This window comes from Sarcophilus harrisii, chromosome 3, assembly GCF_902635505.1.
Source record: "Sarcophilus harrisii chromosome 3, mSarHar1.11, whole genome shotgun sequence".
Lineage (NCBI taxonomy): Eukaryota > Metazoa > Chordata > Mammalia > Dasyuromorphia > Dasyuridae > Sarcophilus > Sarcophilus harrisii.
In genome coordinates, this window is record NC_045428.1 from 547933110 (window position 1) to 547954638 (window position 21529).

Sequence of the window (21529 nt, forward strand, 5' to 3'; positions counted from 1 at the left end):
TATTTCCACATATGGGAAGTATGAGGGCCACATTTTCCAATTCAGATTGCTGTGCTCTTTTTCACACCATTACACTGCCTCAGATAGTTTGGTACAAAAGCTGCTCTAGCTTCTCCAAATGGTACGGATACTATGAAAGGTCTAATGCAGAGAAAAGCCAGTCATTTGTCCAGGAAAGAAAGTTTATATTTGGACATTGCAAGCTATTGAAAAATCTAAATTATAAACTGAGGAACATTTTTCTGCCACAAAAATATCCAAACTCTAAAATGAAAACAACTACAAAGAATGAAAGCAGTGGGGATCACAATATATAATTATGTTGGTGTTGACTTTATAACTTGTAGGGCTTCTCCAGATCAATGAAGATAATGGGAAAGATAGCTGTCTTATGATAGTCAATGAAGTTTATGGTTCTATCTTGGAAGCTCATAAATGTAGTAAGGCATTGAACAATACAATATCAAAGTTCAGAGCTGGAAGAGACTTTCTAGCCCAACCCCTTCATTTTATAAATGAGGAAACTGAGGCCCTGAAAGAAGAAATGACTTTCCCCAAGACTGTGTTATAGCTGATACTAAAAAAAAAAAAAGCTGAGACTAGAATCCAGGTCTTTTCATTTCCATTGCAGGTCCATTCTCCTATTACACTGCCTTCCAAAGAATAGCAATGTTGAAAAATTAAAGAAATAGAGGGAGAATGACAAGCAGTCAAAGAAAGGAATAAGGCATAAAATTAAAATTCTGAACCGAGAATTTTGTCCTCTAGGGAAAAGGTCTTATATTGCCAAATCACGAGTGAACACCTATCTACAGCTCAAAGAATATCATCTTAAAAGAAAATCTTTGCACTAATCAGACTAGGAAGTAGCACATTCATGTACATTAACACACACATACACAGATACTCACTTCTGAGTTTCCACTTGGATGACAGCCAAGAAAATGCCATTACTGAAAGGACTGAGAGTCAGGTTTGCTTGGATAGTAGGGAGGTAGAAGAGAAAGAGAAGTACATACTCAGTGGTTTCAACTCTTAATAAGAATTTGGTCAACTCATGAAACTAACTCTACTAGTTAACTCTAAGAAATAGCTTTCAATGATTTTTAGGAAACAAATCATTATAATTTTAATAAGATTCTTATGAGAGAAAATGAAAAATTACAGACATATACACATATTCTAACACTATAAGTTATTGTACGGAAACCTTTGTTAGGCACTCAAGAAATTATGCAGTAGTTATCTGCTATTAGTTGCTATAGGATTTCAGTACCTTGACAAGAAAAATGCTTAGAAACTCTCTTGGGAATCATCCCTGATGATATCCAGACAGAAATGGTGTATAACATTTTATTTCAGGAGACAAATGAATGGTGTCTTTTATCTGAAAGGAACCAAGGAAATCCCCGTCCTGGGAAGGCTGTGAGTAGGATGAAATCCAGAAAGCTAGACAAACACCAGGCTGGGTAATTTTATAGCTATGATAATAACTATTCTAAGACACCTCAGAATGCCTAAGATCACCTCTACTATAAAGTGCCCCTTGATTCCCTGATCCAGAAGTGATTTCTTCCTCCTTGCCATTCATATAACACTTTTCAATATTCTTAATACATTCTCACCCTCTACCTTTTGTTACCTATGCCTCTACCTTTTGGACATTCCATTGTCAGTCAAACTGATCTGTCTCTGATTCTCCCATTTCCCATCCTCTGATCTTCACAATGGCTATCTCTCATTCCTAGAATATACTCCCTTGTTCTCCTCTGTCCCTCTTTAAAATGAAATTTAAGCACAAGCATCTACTTGAAGCCTCTTCTAATCTGCCAACTGTTGGTATCCTCCATCCCTAACTACTATGTACAGACTTTGTATTTATTCCATGTGTGGATATATACATATGCACATATACACACATAAATGTATACATGTGAATTTATGTTGTCTTCTTCTTTAGAATTTCATTTTTTTGTACCTACCTAGCATATAGTATGTACCTGAAAATGATTGACCTCATCTTCCCTGTTAAGAATGTGAGATCAGGGCAGAAGATCATGTTTTATTTTCCTTTCAATTACACAAAGCACTAGGCACAAGACTTGGTACATAATCAGTATTCAGTAAGTATCTATTAAATGAATGAATTAAGTTCTGTTAGCCAGAAAACCAGAAGGATTCAAAACCTCCTCAAAACTTCTCAGTACAGGTGACTGGAGTCTGACTTCTGGGAAATGGAATTTCCCAAATGAAAATAGCAGAGAAGATATTAGACACAGTTTACATTCCAAGGTATGCTGATAATTCATTGACAAGTGAGCCTTGAGAGCATCATGAAACACTTTTGGACGATTATTTAAGGATATGACCCTATTTTACCAATTCAGCTCAGCCTTTATGTGGGACAGTTCATGCCTGATCTGTAGGAAACATGGTCAGAACAGATTCTTCTTCTCCCACTTGATTCTGATGCTAAAGAAATGCTTCTTTATACTACCATGAAGTAAAGGAGAAACTGATGAGAAAATGTGTCCTTCCACTTCAAAGAAAGAAAACAGTGAAGAATCAAAGGAATGACTGAAGTGGCAACATAATGATCTTGTCCTCCTATTAAACATTTGAAAGTCAGAAGCCTTTTTTCCCAAAGCATATTCAGTTGGGAAGGACGTTCCAAGAAACTTTTGAAGGATCTTACCTCTCTCCTGAATTAAGATGAGCCCAATGTTTTCAGAGTTCTGGCTTCCCTCTGAGTGGTTCAGTACGCGGGGCCTCAGAGTGTAGCAGTCTAGCCCCCTGCCTCCTCGGACCTCTCTTAGATGTGCTTAGTCACTTAGACGGCCACGTGGCACATGCTGCCCTGCTATGAGCCTGGTAGGTTAACTTTAAAAAGTGATTTTCCAGCCCAGTCAAAGATAGTAGGAACATGAATTGGCTTGCATGAAGTGGAGAAAGTTTATTTGGTATATGCCAAAAGAAACATAGGACAGCCAATCATTAGGGAATAAGTTTCTCAATCTGTATTCTGAGACTAATTTTCTTGTTGGAGAGAAGTATCTATTCTAGTTCACAACTGCCAAAGTTAGGAGTGAAATAATTTTGGTGGCTTAAAAAGAAATGTGTCTTCCAGATTCTCAGCATGAGATTCACTGAGTCGCCTATTTGTGTCTATGCAGACCCAGAGGTAATGAGAGGAAGCCCAAAGAGTTGAGAAGATTAAAGTTCAAGAGAAAGCAAAAGATGGGCATAAGACTTACTTCCCCAGGCATGGCAACAGTAAAGGGACAACAAGAAAGGCCTGACATGGAGTCAGAAAACCTAGCTTCATGTCCCAGCTTGGCAACACAGTGAGTATGAGCAAGGCACTTACCCTTTTGGGGCCTTAGTGTTCTTCTCTGTAAAATGAGGGGGTTGGATTAGATGATCTGTTAGGCCCCTCCCTTCCAGCTCTGTGATTATTCTGTGATCTGCCCCTAGAAAGTAAAGCTCTCCTCTAGGCATAGATGCCCTGTAACTATGCCAACCCAGGGCCGCCTCCAGCCTCCTGACTCCTTCCACCATCCCGCAGGTGCTCTCCAGGCCTAGGCCCATCCCAGCTCCTACCTGGTAGGTACCTGTCGTGGTCGTACTCAGTGGTGGGCAGCTGCATGTGATTCTGCGTGAAGGGCTGGTTGCCGAACAGGTTGCTACTCCGGAGGTTTCGGCACAGCTTCTCCAGGAAGCGAAGGACGAAGGTAATGCTGTTGACCGCTGGCAGGTTGAGGGTATGCTGCTCCCGGTCAAACACAGCTACAGAGTTAAGCAAACACGGCAGAACACATAAGCCCCTGGTGCAGGAGGAGCTGGGGCCGCACTGCTGCCAACGCCTGCCTTTCAGTGTCACCTGGTTAAACAAAGGCAAGTCAGTGCCACTGATATCCACCCCGCTGATGGGCTTCGATTTGAGGGAGGGGACCTCCTGCTCCAGCATTCATGGATCTGTGATAATGGGAAGAGTCAGGACAGGTCTGTTACACCTCAGGTTGCAAATCAAGTCTACTCAGCTGTAAAAACAACTAGAAATATATCTGGTTCTCCATCAGCTAAGTTGAGCCTCAAGGGAAAAATATCTGTTTTTTCTGGAGCTGTCTACACAAGTAGCACTCAGAAGATAAGACATACTGCAGGGAGAAGATAATCCACAAAAGGCAGAAGGAATTGTAGCAATTTCCAGTACAGATTATTTAAAAAGGGCTCATTTGTATAGCATTTTAAAGTTTACAAAAAGACTTTGTCACAATAACTCTATAAACTAAGGAAAGCATTCTATGATCATGTCCATTTGACAGATGAGCAAACCAAGTCACAAAGCTAACTCAGCAGAAGTTGAGGGCTGTCCAGTAGGAAGAGACTGGGTTTGAAGACATAAGACAAGAGTTCAGAAGGCAGGTTTGCTACTTCTAGGCAAACTCCTTTACCTCTTAGTATTCTCTATAAAACATGGACAATGATACCTTAAGTGCCTACTGCATGGTGCTATTGTGAAAATTAAAAAACAGCTACAACTCAAACCCAGAATTATTCCCAAATCAGTGATTTTGCTATTGCATCGTGTTCCAGCTGGGTGTCTGGACAGTCTAATGGCTACGTGCTTATGTTCTGCTGTTTGTTAAGATGGCATCAAGGCACTGAAGGCTCTGCCAGGAACCAGTGGGGGCTTCTCAGGGCTAAAGGTTGCTGTCAAATGGGGAGAGAAAATGAGAGAGACGAGGGGAGGCCAAGTAGTATTTAGAGAGCAAAAGATGTCTCTGTCTCTCTCCTTGTTGGTTTTCATCAGAGTTGCTAAAGGGGAAAGAGAAGGCGTGTGTGTGGAGGGAAAATCAAGGAGTTTTATCATGTTGATCCAGATGCTAAAGTGAGTCCATAGCAGGAAAAAAGAAGGAACTGCTTTTCTTTCCTTAGCGCAGGACACAACCTCTCTTGTGCCTAGGAAGAGCTCTGCTTTGGAGAAGAAGGACAAAGCAAAGCTAGGTGAGAGGTACTGTAGTCCTCTGAGGGTAGGACTGGAAACTCCCAAATAACTTGGGAGAAATTCCCCTACTGATTCTCATTTTAGGAGAAATCTGCTAAGTGATATATTTATGTATGAGCAGGAAAAGTTGACATTCACTGAAGCATGCTTGGGGCAGAGGCAGGTGAAAGTGGACTAAGTGGAGGGAGAACATAGGTGTTATTTAGAGGCCTATTCACTGAGGAAAAAACCATCAATGTATTGGCTCTACAACTGACAAAAAAGTCCATGAATGTGACCAGTGGAGACTTGGGAAGCTGGATGCTTCTCAGTGGGGAAAAGGAAGACACAAATCTGAGCAAGGACCCTCTTTCCTACAACCATCCCACTCCCTAAGGAATCTTATCCAAATTTTTTTCTGAAAATTAGGGAAATGAGGCAGATTAAGACAACATGAAGAAGGAAAACCCTGCCCATCTAGCTGCCTGGGGCCCTGGCCATACGTGTTCAGTGACGAAGGGCAAGGCTAGGGCCCCAGGCAGCTGGGAGAGGGTGCTTACCTGAGATGACTTCTCCGCCATGGCCTTGCTTGAGGAAGCTGAAGACAGTCTTCTGGTGGTAAGCACAGTCAATACAGGCCTGTACTGCCTGCTGCAGGACCACTGACGCCCGTGCTGGTCCAAAGTGGTCAGGCAACTGCTGGACCTTCTTTTTGTCCAAGTGGGGGCCAGTGCTGCCATTCTTGTTCAAGTAGATGCAAACTGCAAGAGACAAAAAAGCAATAGGACTCAGCAAGATCCCAGAGAAATCAGAGTTCTTCTACCTTCACCTTCAGCTTCTCAGCCCTAACATATTCTTGCCCAGTGCAATACCACAGAAGATGAGGGTGGCTTGGGGGAGGGGTAGAGTAGGGAGGAGAAAAGGAAGCATATACCCAGCTGTTAATGGCCTGGGCCACAAGACCAAAAGTTCTGGGAATAATGCCTACTGGGGAAAACGATGCTGTCAAAATGCCAAGGCCCGAAAACAAGTTTATCTTTATTGTGCTGAAAACAAAATTCCTAACATTCCCCCAAATATACATTCTTACATATCCTTCCTGTTCCCCTCCAAGTTTTCTCCCTATCTCTTGATCATTGTCTTTTTCCTTATACAGTGTCTATTCTTCTGCTTTTGTACTTCCTGAAAAGGGGATTGAAAGTGGGAGGAGGAGAGGAGAGGAGACCAGAGCATCAGGGACAAGGTGAAGTAGTAGATTCAGTGAGAAAAGAGTGGGATTAAGAGGTCCTTCTGTTAGCCATCTGCTCCATCCTTTGACCTAGAATTCCTTGCTGAAAAGGTCAAAGAGGGCGGTAATAAAATGACAACTGGCTTAGGCTTCTAGCTCAAATCATTACTAATCCTCTCTGAGATAAGAATGTGTGCAATAGGCTTAAAATCAACTTCGAAATGCACAAAAATCACTCATTCTTTCAATCATGAGAATATTTATACTGAAAAAAGTTAGAAAAACATTCAGTTGAATAAAAAATGCAAATTCCATCTTCTTTTTCAGTACATTATTTTTATTTTCATGTATCTTTTTATTTGTTTTTTAATGACTTGGTCCTCAAAGGGTGAAAGTAGCCCTGACTACTCTGCCCACTGTTGGCACATTGGTCAGGAGAGAAAAATAAAAATAAAGGACACACAAAATGACAAGGAAGATTCTGGATTTGTCAAAAAGACTACTTCTGCCCTTGTGGTACAGTCATACTATTTCCATGGCACGAAGTCTTATCCCCTAGCACTGCACAAAGGCACACTAGGGAGGAAGAGGCATGAGACCAACCTAGGAGATCTCTTCTTCAATCTTTTAAGAGGAACTCAAACCAAGTCAGTTGCTATCCTAATCAAAAACACTTTCAGGACTTCCAAATGGTAAGCATTAATGCTTGCTCAGCTTCTTGTCTTTCCAAAACAAGGCCAAAGTATTCTCTAATCTTGCCACTTTCCAGAACCCAAAGGTGAAGGGCCTGGGAACTGTTGTCTGAAAACATCTTTTTTCCTGGTTCATCAGCTTATAAGCAAGAACAGGACTGAAATTCAAATCTGGCCTCAGATACTTACTAATTGTGTGACCCTGGGCAAAACCATATTTGCCTCAGTTTCTTCATCTATAAAATGAGCTGGAGAAGGAAATATCAAATCACTCTAGTATCTTTGCCAAGAAAACCAAACTGGGGCTATAAAGAGTCAGAAACAACTGAAATGACTAAACAACAACAACATTTATGGTAAAAAAAAAACCCCAAAAAACAAAAACCTACTCTCAATAAGAACCTGACACTACTGAGAATATTCAAAAGGCTGTGATCACTTCTGAAGGCAATTTTAAAAGGAGTTCCAAAATTACTTCTGCAATGGCAACTTTACTGGAATGAGCTCATAGCTTTTGAGGATGACAGTTAAAGGATATCTCATTTGTATATGTTCTTGTATCTTGTTAAAAAATTAGTCATGTTACTTTACATGCAGACCTTTTCAGCTGAGTTTTTTTCACTGTATTTCTATTTTTTTTTTCATTAAATATTCTTTTTTTTTTTTCCAATCAGGATTATGCTTAACATTTTCTGGATGTGATATATTTTTTTTTTTTTAATTTAATAGCCTTTTATTTACAGGATATATATATATGGGTAACTTTACAGCATTAACAATTGCCAAACCTCTTGTTCCATTTCACTGTATTTCTAAACCTAATAGAGAACCACCTTGGCCTAGAGTGGGTACTTCATGAAGGTTTATTAAATTGAACTGAGTTTATTTTACATTGCCCTCCTTCACAAGTTCCATTGTCTAGTCCAGCAGAGCTCCTTGCTGTTTCTTGCTCTCTCTTGTCTCTGTGACTCCTTGCAGGTTCTCTAGGCATTGAAAGCATTTCATCCACACCTCTGCTTATGAAGTTCTTTATCTTCCTTCAAGGCCCAATTTGGATAATGACTCCTTTAAGAAGCTTCCTGAATTCTCTCAAATTAAAACGATGTCTTCTTTCTACTTAAAAATTTTTTAGAGCATTCTGTACTTATCTATGTTATTACTCGACTTCAGTCAAAAACTTCTCTGTGTACATACTTTATCTGTCTTATTAGATTGTAAATTTTTTGAGGCTAAGTGTTATTTTTGATTTTCACATTTGCAGCAATAAGCACAGGGCATTGGATATAGTGAGTATTTAATATTTGTTGGATGAATAAATATGTTGGGAAAAATCTGTTGTTCCTACAACTCATAGAACCTCTTGAAATTTCTATGTCTTAGAGACTGACTGTTTCAGTACATATAAGGTTAAAAGTTTTGGACCCCAAATGGTGCAAAACTCAAAAAAGTCACAGAATCACTTATTATAGCTAGGTTACTCAGATGTACTTTTGTCTAATCCCCTCATGTTATAGAGAAAGAAACTGAGGCTCAGAGAGGGAAAGTGAGTTGGCCAAGTCATACAATACAAGACAAAAGCAAGTCTAAATCTTAGACAGATTCTTAGGCAAGCGCTCCTGTGATGACCTCAGAAACCAAGCCAAAAAATTAGTGCAAAAAAAAAAAAAAAAAAAAAGGCACTAGCCTTGGGATATTTGATCTATAATTGGGTCTTTTACCTGTGGGAGCCTGCATGGCTGAGCTGGGTATGGTGGCAGCATCCTGGGGCACAGTGCTGGTGTCTGGTTCAGGGGTACTGGTGGTCGGCGAGGTGGGTGCTGGGTTTAACAAAGTCCGTGGTTTTCGCTGCCAAAACAAAGGGAGAAAAGTTTGCCAACTGTATGTATTATCAGTATGTCTTTTTCTCTCTTTAACCCAAGCATTTACTCTCCTGACAGACTAAAAGCTCCTTGAGGCAGGAAATCACATTTTATACTTTTGAATTCTTTACAGAACCTTACAAATGGTAGATACACAATACATATTTAATGAATAAACAAACAAATGAACAATAATCCTTTCCTTCCATGCCTGTACATGAAGCCAGAGGTTAGCTAACCACAAAGGAAAATCCCCAACACTGTCATAGTGAAGTTGAAGCTGGAACATGTATTTTTGATCTTGCCTCTGTTTATAATGCCATCACCATATTATAGGTACTCATCACCATCTGCCTAGAATATGAAACTATTACTCTAGCAACAACCTATCACTCTCAGGTCTTTCTTCCTCCCCTGTGCTCTCTCCTTTCCAATTCATCTCTCTCAAACCATCATATTAATTTATGTTACTCTTTTGTTTAAAAATTGTCAGAGTTTCCAGTGGTTGCTGATTGTTCAAATGTTTTGCCTAGCCTTCAAAGCCCTCTACAATTCGGTGCTACCTTACCTTTCCAGCTTTACCTCTTAATCTCCTAAAACAATTCTATTCCAATTAAAATGAATGTAGTTTGCAATCTACTGCCTCCATTTTAATTCCCATGGTGTCTACAAACATCCCTCCATTCTCTTCCTTTGTTTGCTGAAGTTCAAGCTCCTGAAAGAATCCTTTCCTAATCTCCCATAAATATGACTTTTATTACATATCACTTTGTTTCATAATTCTTTAAAGCACATCATCAAGTATTACGTTATATGTATTAGACCAGTCTCCTAGACTGAACTCCAAGGGAAAGCGTTCGAGTCTTATCTTTCCATCTATCTAATACCTAGTTACAATGCTCTGCATATAGTAAGTACTTACTTAACAAAAATGATGAAAATCCATTCTTTCTGATTCCAAATCTAATGCCTTATCCACTGCTATACTGCCTTTTACCATTCCATTTACAAACCTCATCATTTCTGTTGAAGGCAGCACATTTTTCCAGTCTTTCAGGTTCATAATTCGACATCCCTCTCACCTCAACATATCTAATCAGCAGCCAAATATTGTTGTTTATAATTCTAGAGTATCTTCCAAATTCAATTCCTTCTCTCTTTTCACATAGGTACCATCTTAGTTTGGATCCTAATTATTCTTTGTCTGTACTTTCCCCAAAAATCTTAGTCTCCCTAACTCAAATCTCTCCTTACTCCAGTCCCTCCCTAAATTATTAAAATAATTTTCCTTAATTATAGATCTGATCATAGTAATTATAGTACTACCTTACTCATTCACTTTTAGTGGCTTAGTAGTACCTCTAGAACTCTATAAACACTCTATCAGGGCAGGGAAAAAAAGGAGGTCAGGTCATCCCACTACCCTGGTGAGGGGCCTTACGGTTGAAAATGCATTGTCCAACTGCTGATAAACCAGGCAGCAAAATGACTATTCAGGGTATTCAGGAATATAAACAGAGAAGTAATCAGGCAAACCAATGAAAAGATAGTTTTAATAAATGAAAACAGGAATAATTCAAGCATATATTAGGAAGAAAGATACAGTGGATGATGTTTTCTGAATTTTCTCAGCTCAAAATAGTTATTCTGTTGAATGAATGACTCAATGTATGAATAAAATGTAGGAAAATGCAATAGACTTTAGTAACAGACTGGATGTGAAAAATGAAGGAAATGAAGAAGTAACAACAAGGTTTCTTGCTTGAGTGAGGTAAAAGTGAAGCACCATACAACATAATATACTTGTTGCTTGTCCTTCATTCCTGAAGAGGGCCATGACATAAGGGAAGTGATATTATGACAGGTAAGTGAATTGGACTGAAGTGAGGGAGGGCTGGGCAAGGTCACCAACCTCACTTTCTCCTCCAAGTCTCTGGACCCAGTAGCCAAAATAGATCAAGACAACTAGAAATGGCCCTGGATACAGTGGGAAACCTTGGCCTTTTTAAGCTAAGGTCAAGGTTTCCCACTGTATCCAGGTCTCAATTTGACTGAAACAAATCTAGATAGGAAGGGATTTCAAAGAGGTACTTCAGTGGCAGAGACAAAGTGCTTTTTTTTTTTTTTTTTTTTTTTTACAATATTCCTACAGGGGGTCACCAGATAGATGGTGGGAATATGTGGAGCAGACATACAATAAGTGAACCAGACTTTGAATCAAAAAAACTGGACACCATAATTCTGCCTTTTACTCACTAACTGTATGTCTGTTGAGCAAGTCATTTCATCTTAGAATCCTCATATATACAATGAAGGGATTAGAATAGATAGCTTTTACAGAATCCTTTGTCATTATAAATTTGTGGACTTTTTTTTTTTTTTTAAACCAAATCTTCCTATACATAACTGCCACTGTGATCTTCCTTAAAGCACAGATCTGACTAGGTCACCTTCTTATTCAATAACCTTTGGTGGCTGTCTGTTCCTACTAAAATATAAACTCCTTTGGCATTAAGCCCTTCAAAGATATGAGGGTAGAATGGGAGAAGAGAACCGATTCACTCAGAACCTCCATCTATCTGTAAAACCTTATGCCCAGAGCACTGGGGTACAAAAAGGTTTACCAGATATAGGTTCTGGTTTTAAATAATTAAGGAAGTCAGTAGAAGGGAAAAAAAGCACAACAGAAGAAGCACAACAGAAGACTTTCAAATAGCTTTAATCTTACCAAATAATTCAGAGTTAGTGAAGAAATCCTGTGTTTAGATTAAGTCCTAAGAGGGACTGAACTAAAGGAAAGTATATAAAGTGTGATAAAAGCAATTGGCTATCAGTCTCATATCGATGGACCCAGGATTTATAAAATCAGAGCTAATCCAGAGTCTAGAAGCATAGAAGAAAATATAAGAAGAGAGCCCTGGGAGCCCCAGGGGCTAGCAGGAGGTAAATAGTGAAGGGGCCTTCAATATTCTATAATATCATTTTATCTTCAACCGATATGAACAAGTATCTTTAAGTGAGGGAAGGGAAGGAAAATAAGGGCAATCAGTGTTTTTAACAGGTGACCTGGACTGGAATCATCCCAGGAAGAGGGAGAAGCTCAGCAACCTTTGCTTCCTGGTCACATCAGCAGCCTATCTCAGAAGATTTGGAAGAAAGAAAATGCAGCAGGAAAGATGATATTTGCTACCTTTCTACCTCCTGCACATGCCTATGTCTTTGTCCAAGAACTGACAAAAAGCTACTGCTATCATCCCAGGAAGGATGAATTATACCCCAAATTCATGAAATCTGTTGAGTGTTAAAGACTCAAAACCCAGGAGATCATCATTCCCCAGAAACCGATCTCCATTACTGGATCAAGTTGGCACTACCAAAAAAAAAAAAAAAAACCCAACTCCACAATAATTCCAACCACATCAATTAAATTCAACAGACATCTATTAAGCATCTCCTGTGTGCAAGACCACACATGGTCTTGTGTGCTAAGCATAAGGTGGTTCCTTTAAAAAACAGAGGGACAGTCACACATGAAAATGTTCCCTCTCCCACCCCTCGCCACAAACTTGCCAGAGGTATGTTTACATGGCCCATTTTGCTTGCCTACCTTACTGCCAGGCTTAGGTCCCCTCTTCTTTGGGAATTTCAAAGGTTCCACTGACTTGGATGGGGTGGAGATGGGGTGATGAATCAGAGTCTTAGGTGTTCGGCCTCGCTTCTTGCCTGGTTTGCGGCCCCTTTGCCCTGGCTGATGCCCCAAGACAGCTTTGGTGCCACTGTGCATGCTGGGTTTCTCAGCACTCGCATCAGAGGTGGGAAAAGGGTTCTTTGGAATCACAACTGTAAGAAAAAGACTGTGTCACCCCTCTTTTTGAATGCTATACTCCATCTTTGATGGAGTAAGACCTTGTCATTCCTATAAGAGATGACAATAAGAACCTCTATCCAAACAGAACAGATCTCCATTCTTCTCCCTTGCAAAATCTCTCATCACTTAGAAAAGCAAATCCATCAGGAGCTACTGAACCCTTCAGACAGGCTCCATTCAAACTTTTACAGTTCTCAAATAACTCAGGAATATTGTTCTTATTCTCTTCCATTCCTGCCTTTCCAAGATGCCAAGTAATTTTTGACTGGGACATTTTAAGTTCTTCCTCTGCTTTCATTTCAAATATGAAGCAAAAGTGGCATCTGGACCTCAATTTTTCTCATCTACAAAATGAGTAAGTGGAATAGACCATCTCTAAGGCCCCTTACAGTTTCTCTAGTCTATGGATCCACATTAAAATACTGAAAAAATTCACAAATTTATCCATGTTGGTAATTTCTCCACTGCTGCAGATCACCATACATCCCTCTGATGCGTTAGCAGATGTTGCGAAAAGTCTTCTGCTGATGAACCTTTCTAAATTTGGCTCAGTCAGTCCACTAACAACCAGTACTCAAAGACTTTCCAGCTTGGTAGAACCTAATGACAGACAAGTTTGTGTTCTGCCGGTATTGCTTTTGAAAACCTGCTGATCACTTCCATAACATGATGAGATATTGGAGAAGAATTATGATGGGGATTCAAGTCAATATATAAAGGAAAGAATTTTATTTGATCTGACTATTCAAAGGTCAATATTGTTCTTTACATGGGAGCATCCCCAATAGCCTCATTTCATACTTTAATTAAGTTTATTTTACTAATATATTTTCATCAGGTTCTCTCAAATAAAGAATCTACATTCAATTAGGAATCTGGTCAGGGCTTCATTCTTTATGGGCAAAGAAGGCAATCCAAAATTTTCTTTCCTTGCTGCATTTCTTACTGTACTAAAATAGATGTGTGCCAAAAAAGCATCCTCTTTAATTAATAATGAAAATTTGTTAGTAATACAAGATTGCACTATTTAGCCTAAGCAAGCTATGCTCAGAGAAGCAACAAACCAAACAACTCTAGTTTTTTCCCATTTCAGCTCATGTGTGCTCACATGCTACTAAGCATAGAAAACACTCAATCTAACAGAGACTACCTTTAATACTGATTTTAAAATACTTAATATATGGATTTTTCATCTACTTGAGAGGTTTCAAGAAATATATAGTTTTTCTCATTGGGATATAGGTTTCCCTTATCTGATATTCTGTCTAAATTATTAGGGTACAGAAAGAATGCTGGGAAGGTTGTTAGGAAACTTAGATAGCTATGGTCTTAGGAAAAGAACCATAATTTCACAAATGAAAATTTTTGGTTTGAATTTTGGCTCTATCAGGTACTAGGTGTGAACTTGGGCAAGCCCCTTCACTTCATCCAACTTATTTTCTAATTTGAAAAATAAAGTTATCAATACTCATGATAATAATAATACAATGTTCTTTTTCACGAAGATCAAAGGGGATAATCTGGGTAAAACATGTTCTAAACTATGAAGCATGATGTAAATATTTCTTGCTCCTTTTCTGCATCCTTGTTTTCTGACCATCTTTGTTTGGATAGGGCATTTTTCTCAGTTCACTTTGATAATGATTGGACAATAAGTAAGGTTTGCTCCACTGACAATTATTATCTCTGCTGATGAGGTTGTGCTAGGTACAAAGAGTTGGTGATAATGGCTGCCTCTTAGTAACTATTTCTTGCTTGGGCCTTCATTTAGGCTAACTCCAGCTCATGGTAAGCTAGCTCTATTCTTTGCAGTCTAAGCTTGTTCTTAAATTTTGGCCTGTGAGAACCCAATCATAGGAATAGGGCAGAAGAAGGATAAATTCTGGAGAAAATAGTTAGGAATTTAGAAGAGAAGGATAAAGGAGGAGGGGTGTAGCAGAAATCAAAGGAGAAAAAGCAATTAAGTCCATTATATTTTCCAGACCCAACTTTGTACCAGCAGAAATTTGTCTTTAGGCCCAAATCTACTCCTGGCAGCTAAGCATTACTGATGTGACAGAGATGGCCCCAGGAATTCAATACAAGGATACTCCTCCTGATCTGGGAAGGGAAGAAAGAAGGCCTGAGAATTAGGGCAGACTTTATCCTAATACACTCTAATAAAATGGGTGTGGGTAATTCATACCTTTCCAGAAGAGAATAAGGCATATGGATACACAAGCCAAGTGTGGTAATAAAAGAAAGGCAGAAATGTAATGGACACAGGATAAATACAACAGCTCTCCAGGTAGAACATGGGTCTTGCTACCTCTAGCTAAACCTCCTGTTTACCCCTGTATCATCCTCTCTACCTTCCACATGTTTAGTACTAATTATGCCTCAAAAGAAGGAGCAGAAAAAAGACTGGGGAAAGAGTTAGCTAGAAAGAATGAACAGATTTCCCAGCACTACAACTGCTATCATTATTACTAAGTCACATTTCTATAACACTTTAAAGTTGACAGAGGAACACTTTCCTCATAATAATACTTCCAAGTAATGAAGGTGAGGTTCAGATTCATGAGGTGAGATTCACCCATGACATAGGCCAAGTGCTTTTGTTTCCTTTTCCCTGTAATACACTGGAAACCTACAAATTCCAGAGAGACAACACTCCACCAATGTTTGTAGGAAATACTCTCTTTCCAGGGCATTTTAAAATGGAACAATTTGGAAAATTGTTCTCCCCCCAAAAAATCATGCAAATACTAAGTAACTTTTTGGTTCACTTTAACTGTTAAATTGTACGATCCTGGTCCTGCTGTATACTCTGATAAGCAGTGTCCATAGGATAGGCATATATGTTCAGTTCTGCAAGCTTTCAGTCTTATTCCTGGAAACTCCTGTGCATTATATTTCACCTGAGCCCTCATATTTTTCCACCTTTTCTAGTTGCTGACACAGGAATGTTTGAAAGTGGACAAGGTGAAAGTCTTGCAAATAAGAATGTGAATATACTTCATTGACAGAACCAGGCCCTGAGAAACCTACACCAGACAATTGCTCTTATAATATTTCTTCAAGGGACTACAAGAAAGGCACCAGTGGGATGACAACATGTTTAAGCAGTTTAAGGCTGCTAAGGATGGGAATCATTTCCTAGCCCTGGGGAAGGGAGAAGCAGACTTGAAATAGGAAACTAGGGTTAGATATTTCCAATAGTATATGCATATTTACTATAATAGTTACATAGTTCCAAAATCTTTTTTCCTCCTCTCAAGTACTAGAATCTCATCAGTTCTAAGATTTTGAAATCTGTGACTAGAGGTTAATAGACTATAATCTCTAGTTATGGGCTTAGCCTTTCTTTAGCACATATCTCAATTGGTCTAAAAACTTGGCATTTTAGGGGAAAAAAAAGTGTGAGGATATGGAAGTTAACAGAACCACACTATATACTGGAAGGGCCGTTAGATGGCCACATTGGCCATCTAGTTCACATCTTTGAAAATAGATTTCTGAAGCAGCTAGATGGCACATCAGCCCTGAAATCAGGAGGATCTGAGTTCAAATCTGACCTCACATACTTGACACTTCCTAGCTGTATGACCCTGGGCAAGTTACTTCACCCCAATTGCCTCAGCAAAAAAAAAAAAAAAAAAAAAAAAAAAAAAAAAAAAAAAGAAAAAAGAAAAAGAAAATGAATTCCTATAAAACATACTGGTCAAGTGCTCATCCAGATAAAGTTTAAAGACTTCCTTTTCAGTGAGGAGAAGCCTACTCTTTCCTGAGGCTGCCCATTCCACTTGGGGCAGCACTTCTTGTTAGACTAAATCTGCCCCTTTGCAATGTCCAATTAATGATTCTAGTTCTGCTTTCTGAAACCCAATACTATAGCTCTACTCCCTTTCCCACAAGACAACCCTCCAGATACTTAAGAGACTGCTATCATGCTCCCTAATCATCTCTAAGACTAAACATCTGTAGTTCCTTCAGTTAATCCCCATATGGCATGATTTCTGGGTCTTTTACCAACTGTTCTTCTGGATCATTTCCATTTCAGTCCTAAAATGGGGCACTGGGACATGAATATACATTCCAAATAGTTTCTGACCAGAGCAAATGACAGCAGTCATTTGGCCCAGTCATTCAACTAAATCCAAATCTAACTAACTGGACTACTGTCTAGCTCACAACTCTTTTTATCTTATTTTATTTTTATTGTAATAGCGTCTTTCCCCCACTTAATAGTATTTTTAAAGATAGTTTTAAATATGCATTTTTATAAGATTTTGAGTTCCAAACTTTTCTCTTTCCTCCCTCCTTTCTCTCTTCATCAGATAGCAAGCAATATGTTTTACATATACAATCATGCTAAACATATTTCCACAGTAGTCATGTTATGAAAAAAACACCAGAACAAAAGAAAAAACCATGAGGAAGAAGCCCCCCACTCCCCCCCAAAAAAGCAAAAATAGTATGCTTCGATCTGTATTCATACTCTATAGTTCTTTCTCTGGATGTGGTAAGTACATTCCATCACGAGTCCTTTGGAATTGTCTTGGATCATTGTATTGCTGAGAAAAGCTAAGTCCATCATAGCTGACCATTGTACAATATTGTTGTTACTGTGTACAATGCTCTTCTGGTTCTGTTCATTTCACTCATCAGTTCATGTAAGCCTTTCCAGAATTTTCTGAAATCTGCCAGCTCATCACTTTTTATGGCACAATAATATTTGACTACATTCATATACCACAACTTGTTTAGTCATTCCCCAATGGATATATCCTTATTCACAGAACATAAAAAGAATATTATACATGAATTTATGGATTACTATTATGTACAATTTGCTTTTTAAGTATATAAGTTCAACATCTAGCTTTAAAAATTATCCTACTGCTTTGTCTAAAATTCTTTTTCTTCTATTTCTTCTATTTTCTTCTCTGCATAAAAAAAATGCTTGTTCTTGATGAAACCATGCTGGATTTTTTTCTATATATTCATTAACCATCTCTTTAATGCAATGTTTTATAATTTTGTCAGGAACTGAAGTCCTCAGATGGTGCTGAATGGAAACTGATTATGATGTTGATAGAATCCACCACTAATATTGACATAGTGTTGATCAAAGCCTAGGAATGTCTCTTTCCTAGGAATGTGTCTTTCCTAGGCATGGAAACCTGGCACCACAAATGCTCTTCTGCTGGTTGGAAGCACATATGAATGTTCTTGCAATCTGTGAATGATGCTGGGATCTTAATTAGCTGCAGTATAGGTCTGGACTAGGTTGTATTAGTACAACCCTGGCTTTGCAGAATTACTTACAATCTGGAGAATGAATCCTCAGAAGAAGTATGTATGTTTTCAATATACCCAACTCAAAGTGCTGATTATGCTCCAGTTTTCTTCCTGATTTCCAGAATTCAATCTTTATCCCCAAACTACCAAGATTATTTGTACTGGGATTTCCAATAAGCACACCAAATTATATAAATAAAAAAATTAAACATTACCTCCCTCCCCCAAACCAGTTCCTTTGTTTTTTCCATTTTTTTCAAAGATATTATCATTTTACCAGTCCTTAAATACTGAATTAACTTCTTCTTCTTTTTTTTTTAAATTATAGTAACTTTTTATTGACAGAATCCATGCCAGGGTAATTTTTTTTACAACATTATCCCTTGCACTCACTTCTGTTCCGATTTTTCCCTCCCACCCTCCACCCCCCTCCCCTAGATGGCAAGCAGTCCTATATATGTTGAATATGTCCTAGTATATCCTAGATACAATGTATGTGTGCAGATCCAAACAGTTTTCTTGTTGCACAGGGAGAATTGGATTCAGAAGGTAGAAATAACCCGGGAAGAAAAACAAAAATGCAAACAGTTTACATTCATTTCCCAGTGTTTTTTTCTTTGGGTGTAGCTGCTTCTGTCCATCATTGATCAACTGAAACTGAATTAGGTCTCTTTGTCAAAGAAATCCACTTCCATCAGATTACATCTTCATACAGTATCGTTGTTGACGTCTATAATGATCTCTTGGTTCTGCTCATTTCACTTAGCATCAGTTCATGTAATTCTCTCCAAGCTTCTCTGTATTCATCTTGCTGGTTATTTCTTACAGAACAATAATATTCCATAACATTCATATACCACAATTTACCCAACCATTCTCCAATTGATGGGCATCCGCTCAGTTTCCAGCTTCTAGCCACTACAAACAGGGCTGCCACAAACATTTTGGCACATACTGGTCCCTTTCCCTTCTTTAGTATCTCCTTGGGGTATAAGCCCAGTAGAAACACTGCTGGATCATGAATTAACTTCTTTAGCCCATAAAAATTTCTTTTCACTTAATTCCTTTAGCAAAAGGCATTGTGGTAGAGTACAAAGAGGTCTGGTTTTAGAGTCAATGGTCCTCAATAAACATAGCAGCCTTGACAGTTAGCACTTATGTAATCTTGGGCAACCTAACCTCTTTGGGTCTTAGTTTTCTTATCTATAAAATAAATAGGCTGGAAAAAATGATTTCTAAGAGTATATTCTAGATCTGTGACTATGGGATTATGATACTACAATCTATACTAGGTAAGCTAGCACAATTACATATTTCCTTGTAAGTGATGAAACTTCTAAGGACCCTTTTATACAGAAGGCTTCTCATGTTTACCATTGATCATTTTTGTTGCCATGACCCAGAAAAGGAAGGGATAGAGTCAGAAAATCCTAATAATCCTAATCCTAATCTTGGGTTTGGCTACTTAATGCTTATGAGATCTTGGACAAGGCAGTTCATCCCTCTGGGCCCCAATGTCTTTAAATTCAAAATGAAGGAATGGGACCAAATGATTTATAAAGTATCTTCCAACTTTATGTTCCATGATAAAAAGTCTTCTCTTCTTATAATCACAATGCGTGTAGCCTATGGCTCCTTATTTAACTACTTTTCCTTCCAGAATGAATTTTCAAATACCTGAATTCTAACCCTGCTAGCTCTAGAGACTGGCAACTGCAGGTACATAGGAGTCAGAATCTAGCAAAGACTGATACACTGCATAAAGCACTTGAAAGGTGGTAATAGGCTTTAACAAGTAGATAGCCCAGTGAATAGAGTATGAAGCCTGGAGTCAGGAAGATCTGAGTTCAAATCTGACTTCAGGCATTCACTAGCTGTGTGAACCTGGTCAAGTCACTTTATCATTGTTTGCTTTAATCTACTAGAAGAGGAAATGGAGAACTTCTCTAGTATTTTTGCCAAGAAAATCCCATGAACAGTGTGGTCTGTAGGATCATGAAGAACTGGACATGAATGAACAAGAGACACTAGTCATTAACATCTAGATCAAACTGAGACTATGTGAAATGATACCCTAATTATTCTATCTTCCTTGATTTTCACATTGCAAAACTATGGAATTAGTAATCTGTTTCAAGCTGTATTCTCTTGATTATTTCACAGCTCCTACTTTCAACTGATTAAAAAATACTCTCTCTCTTTTCCTTCTCTTGCCCCATACATCCTTTAGTTCTTTTCCCAAATATTTCTTCATTCTTCCTTTACTTGGAAGATACCAAGTTCCATGGTCTACAAACACTGGAGAGCACATTAACACAATGCCTGGGGTTGGGTAGGGAAATAGTACAATATGCATAATACTTAGATTAGTTATCTTGTAGTTCCAATTGTATTGGTACATTATACCCTCAGTATTCTTATTTCCCCAGATAGACTTTAAGTTTTTTCATTGCTTTTATCTGTCATATTCTCCTTTTGTGTTCTATCCAGATTGGGACACAGAGTAGATATTAAACAAATACTTATTGAACAAATGATTTCCTATTTCTAGGTCTAATAGGATCTTTAGATTTGGAGGTGGAGGAAACTTTAGAGATCTCATCTAATGCCCTAATTTTACAAATGAGGAAACTGAGGACTAAAGAGAAGAAGAATTTGTCCAAGATGGCATCCTTAGACTGCAATAGGGGAGGCCTATGTCCAGGACTAGGGTTTTGTTAGTGCTATTGTACTGATCAAATCTAGATCATATTGCTCAGATCTATAATCTTGTGAAATGTGGAATATTGTTCTCAGTTCTGGCCATCGCATTTTTACCACTAATGAACTGTAGATCATTTTGAGAAGAATGACTAAGATGATGAAAGACCCTAAAGTCATGTCACATGACTAATTGGTGAAGGAACTGGAGATGTTTAGACTAGAGAAGAAAAAGCAGGGTCAATCAGTAATATATATTTACTAAGTGCCTAATATATGTTAGGCATTGTGCTAAGTGCTAAGGATACAAAAGAAGACAAAAAGAAATCCTTGTCCTCAAGGAGCTCATAATTTAATGGGAAAGGACAACAAATAAAAAAGGTGCTGAAAAGAAAAAAAGATTTAAAGAGGGGAGAGGAGAGAGAGGGAAAGGAAGGTCCCTAAATGGGGCATGGTAAAGTTCTATATTCACATGAGAAATTATGGGGTGTCTGCCCCATAGCTCCTCCTTAAATAGAGTATCTGGAAGGATCTCTGCAATGTCCATCATCTACCTTCTGTAATCAAAGCAGGAGAGAGAGGAGCCTAAGGGAAAGGGAGTGTTGAGGAGGAATAAGTTTCAGAAGTGCTTTGCTTTCAGGAAGAGGAATTTCTAGAGACAGCGATAAAATCTAGATGAGCAGTCAAGTGGGAAACGATGAGGGGAAATATAATGACTATCTTCAAGAATCTGAGAAGCTCTCAATGGAAAAGAGAGAATTGAGAGAGAGGAAGATTTCAGATACAACATGTCATAATGAATAGAGCGGGAAAGTTAAGACCTTAGATAAAATCCCACTTCTGACACTTGCTAGTTGTATAGTCACAGGCAAGACATTTAACCTCTTTGGCCCTCAATTTTCTTTTTCTCTT

At 38.5% G+C, this 21529-nt stretch overlaps 1 protein-coding gene across 10 annotated transcripts in view; it reads right to left on the bottom strand.

Annotated features, from left to right (window-relative positions):
• SCMH1 (Scm polycomb group protein homolog 1) overlaps window positions 1–21529 on the bottom strand; it is a 144655-nt gene that overhangs the window by 19337 nt on the left and 103789 nt on the right. For 7 of the 10 annotated variants that reach the window (XM_031962318.1, XM_031962320.1, XM_031962317.1 and 4 more), the window contains 4 exons: window positions 12374–12606; window positions 8626–8752; window positions 5548–5748; window positions 3601–3786 (listed from right to left, as the gene is read on the bottom strand). In XM_031962318.1, coding sequence (XP_031818178.1) covers window positions 3601–3786; window positions 5548–5748; window positions 8626–8752; window positions 12374–12606 — 747 coding nt within the window. Of the gene's footprint in view, window positions 1–3367; window positions 3471–3600; window positions 3787–5547; window positions 5749–8625; window positions 8753–12373; window positions 12607–21529 lie in introns of all 10 variants that reach the window. The other 3 variants (XM_031962323.1, XM_031962325.1, XM_031962326.1) reach the window with 3 other exon arrangements.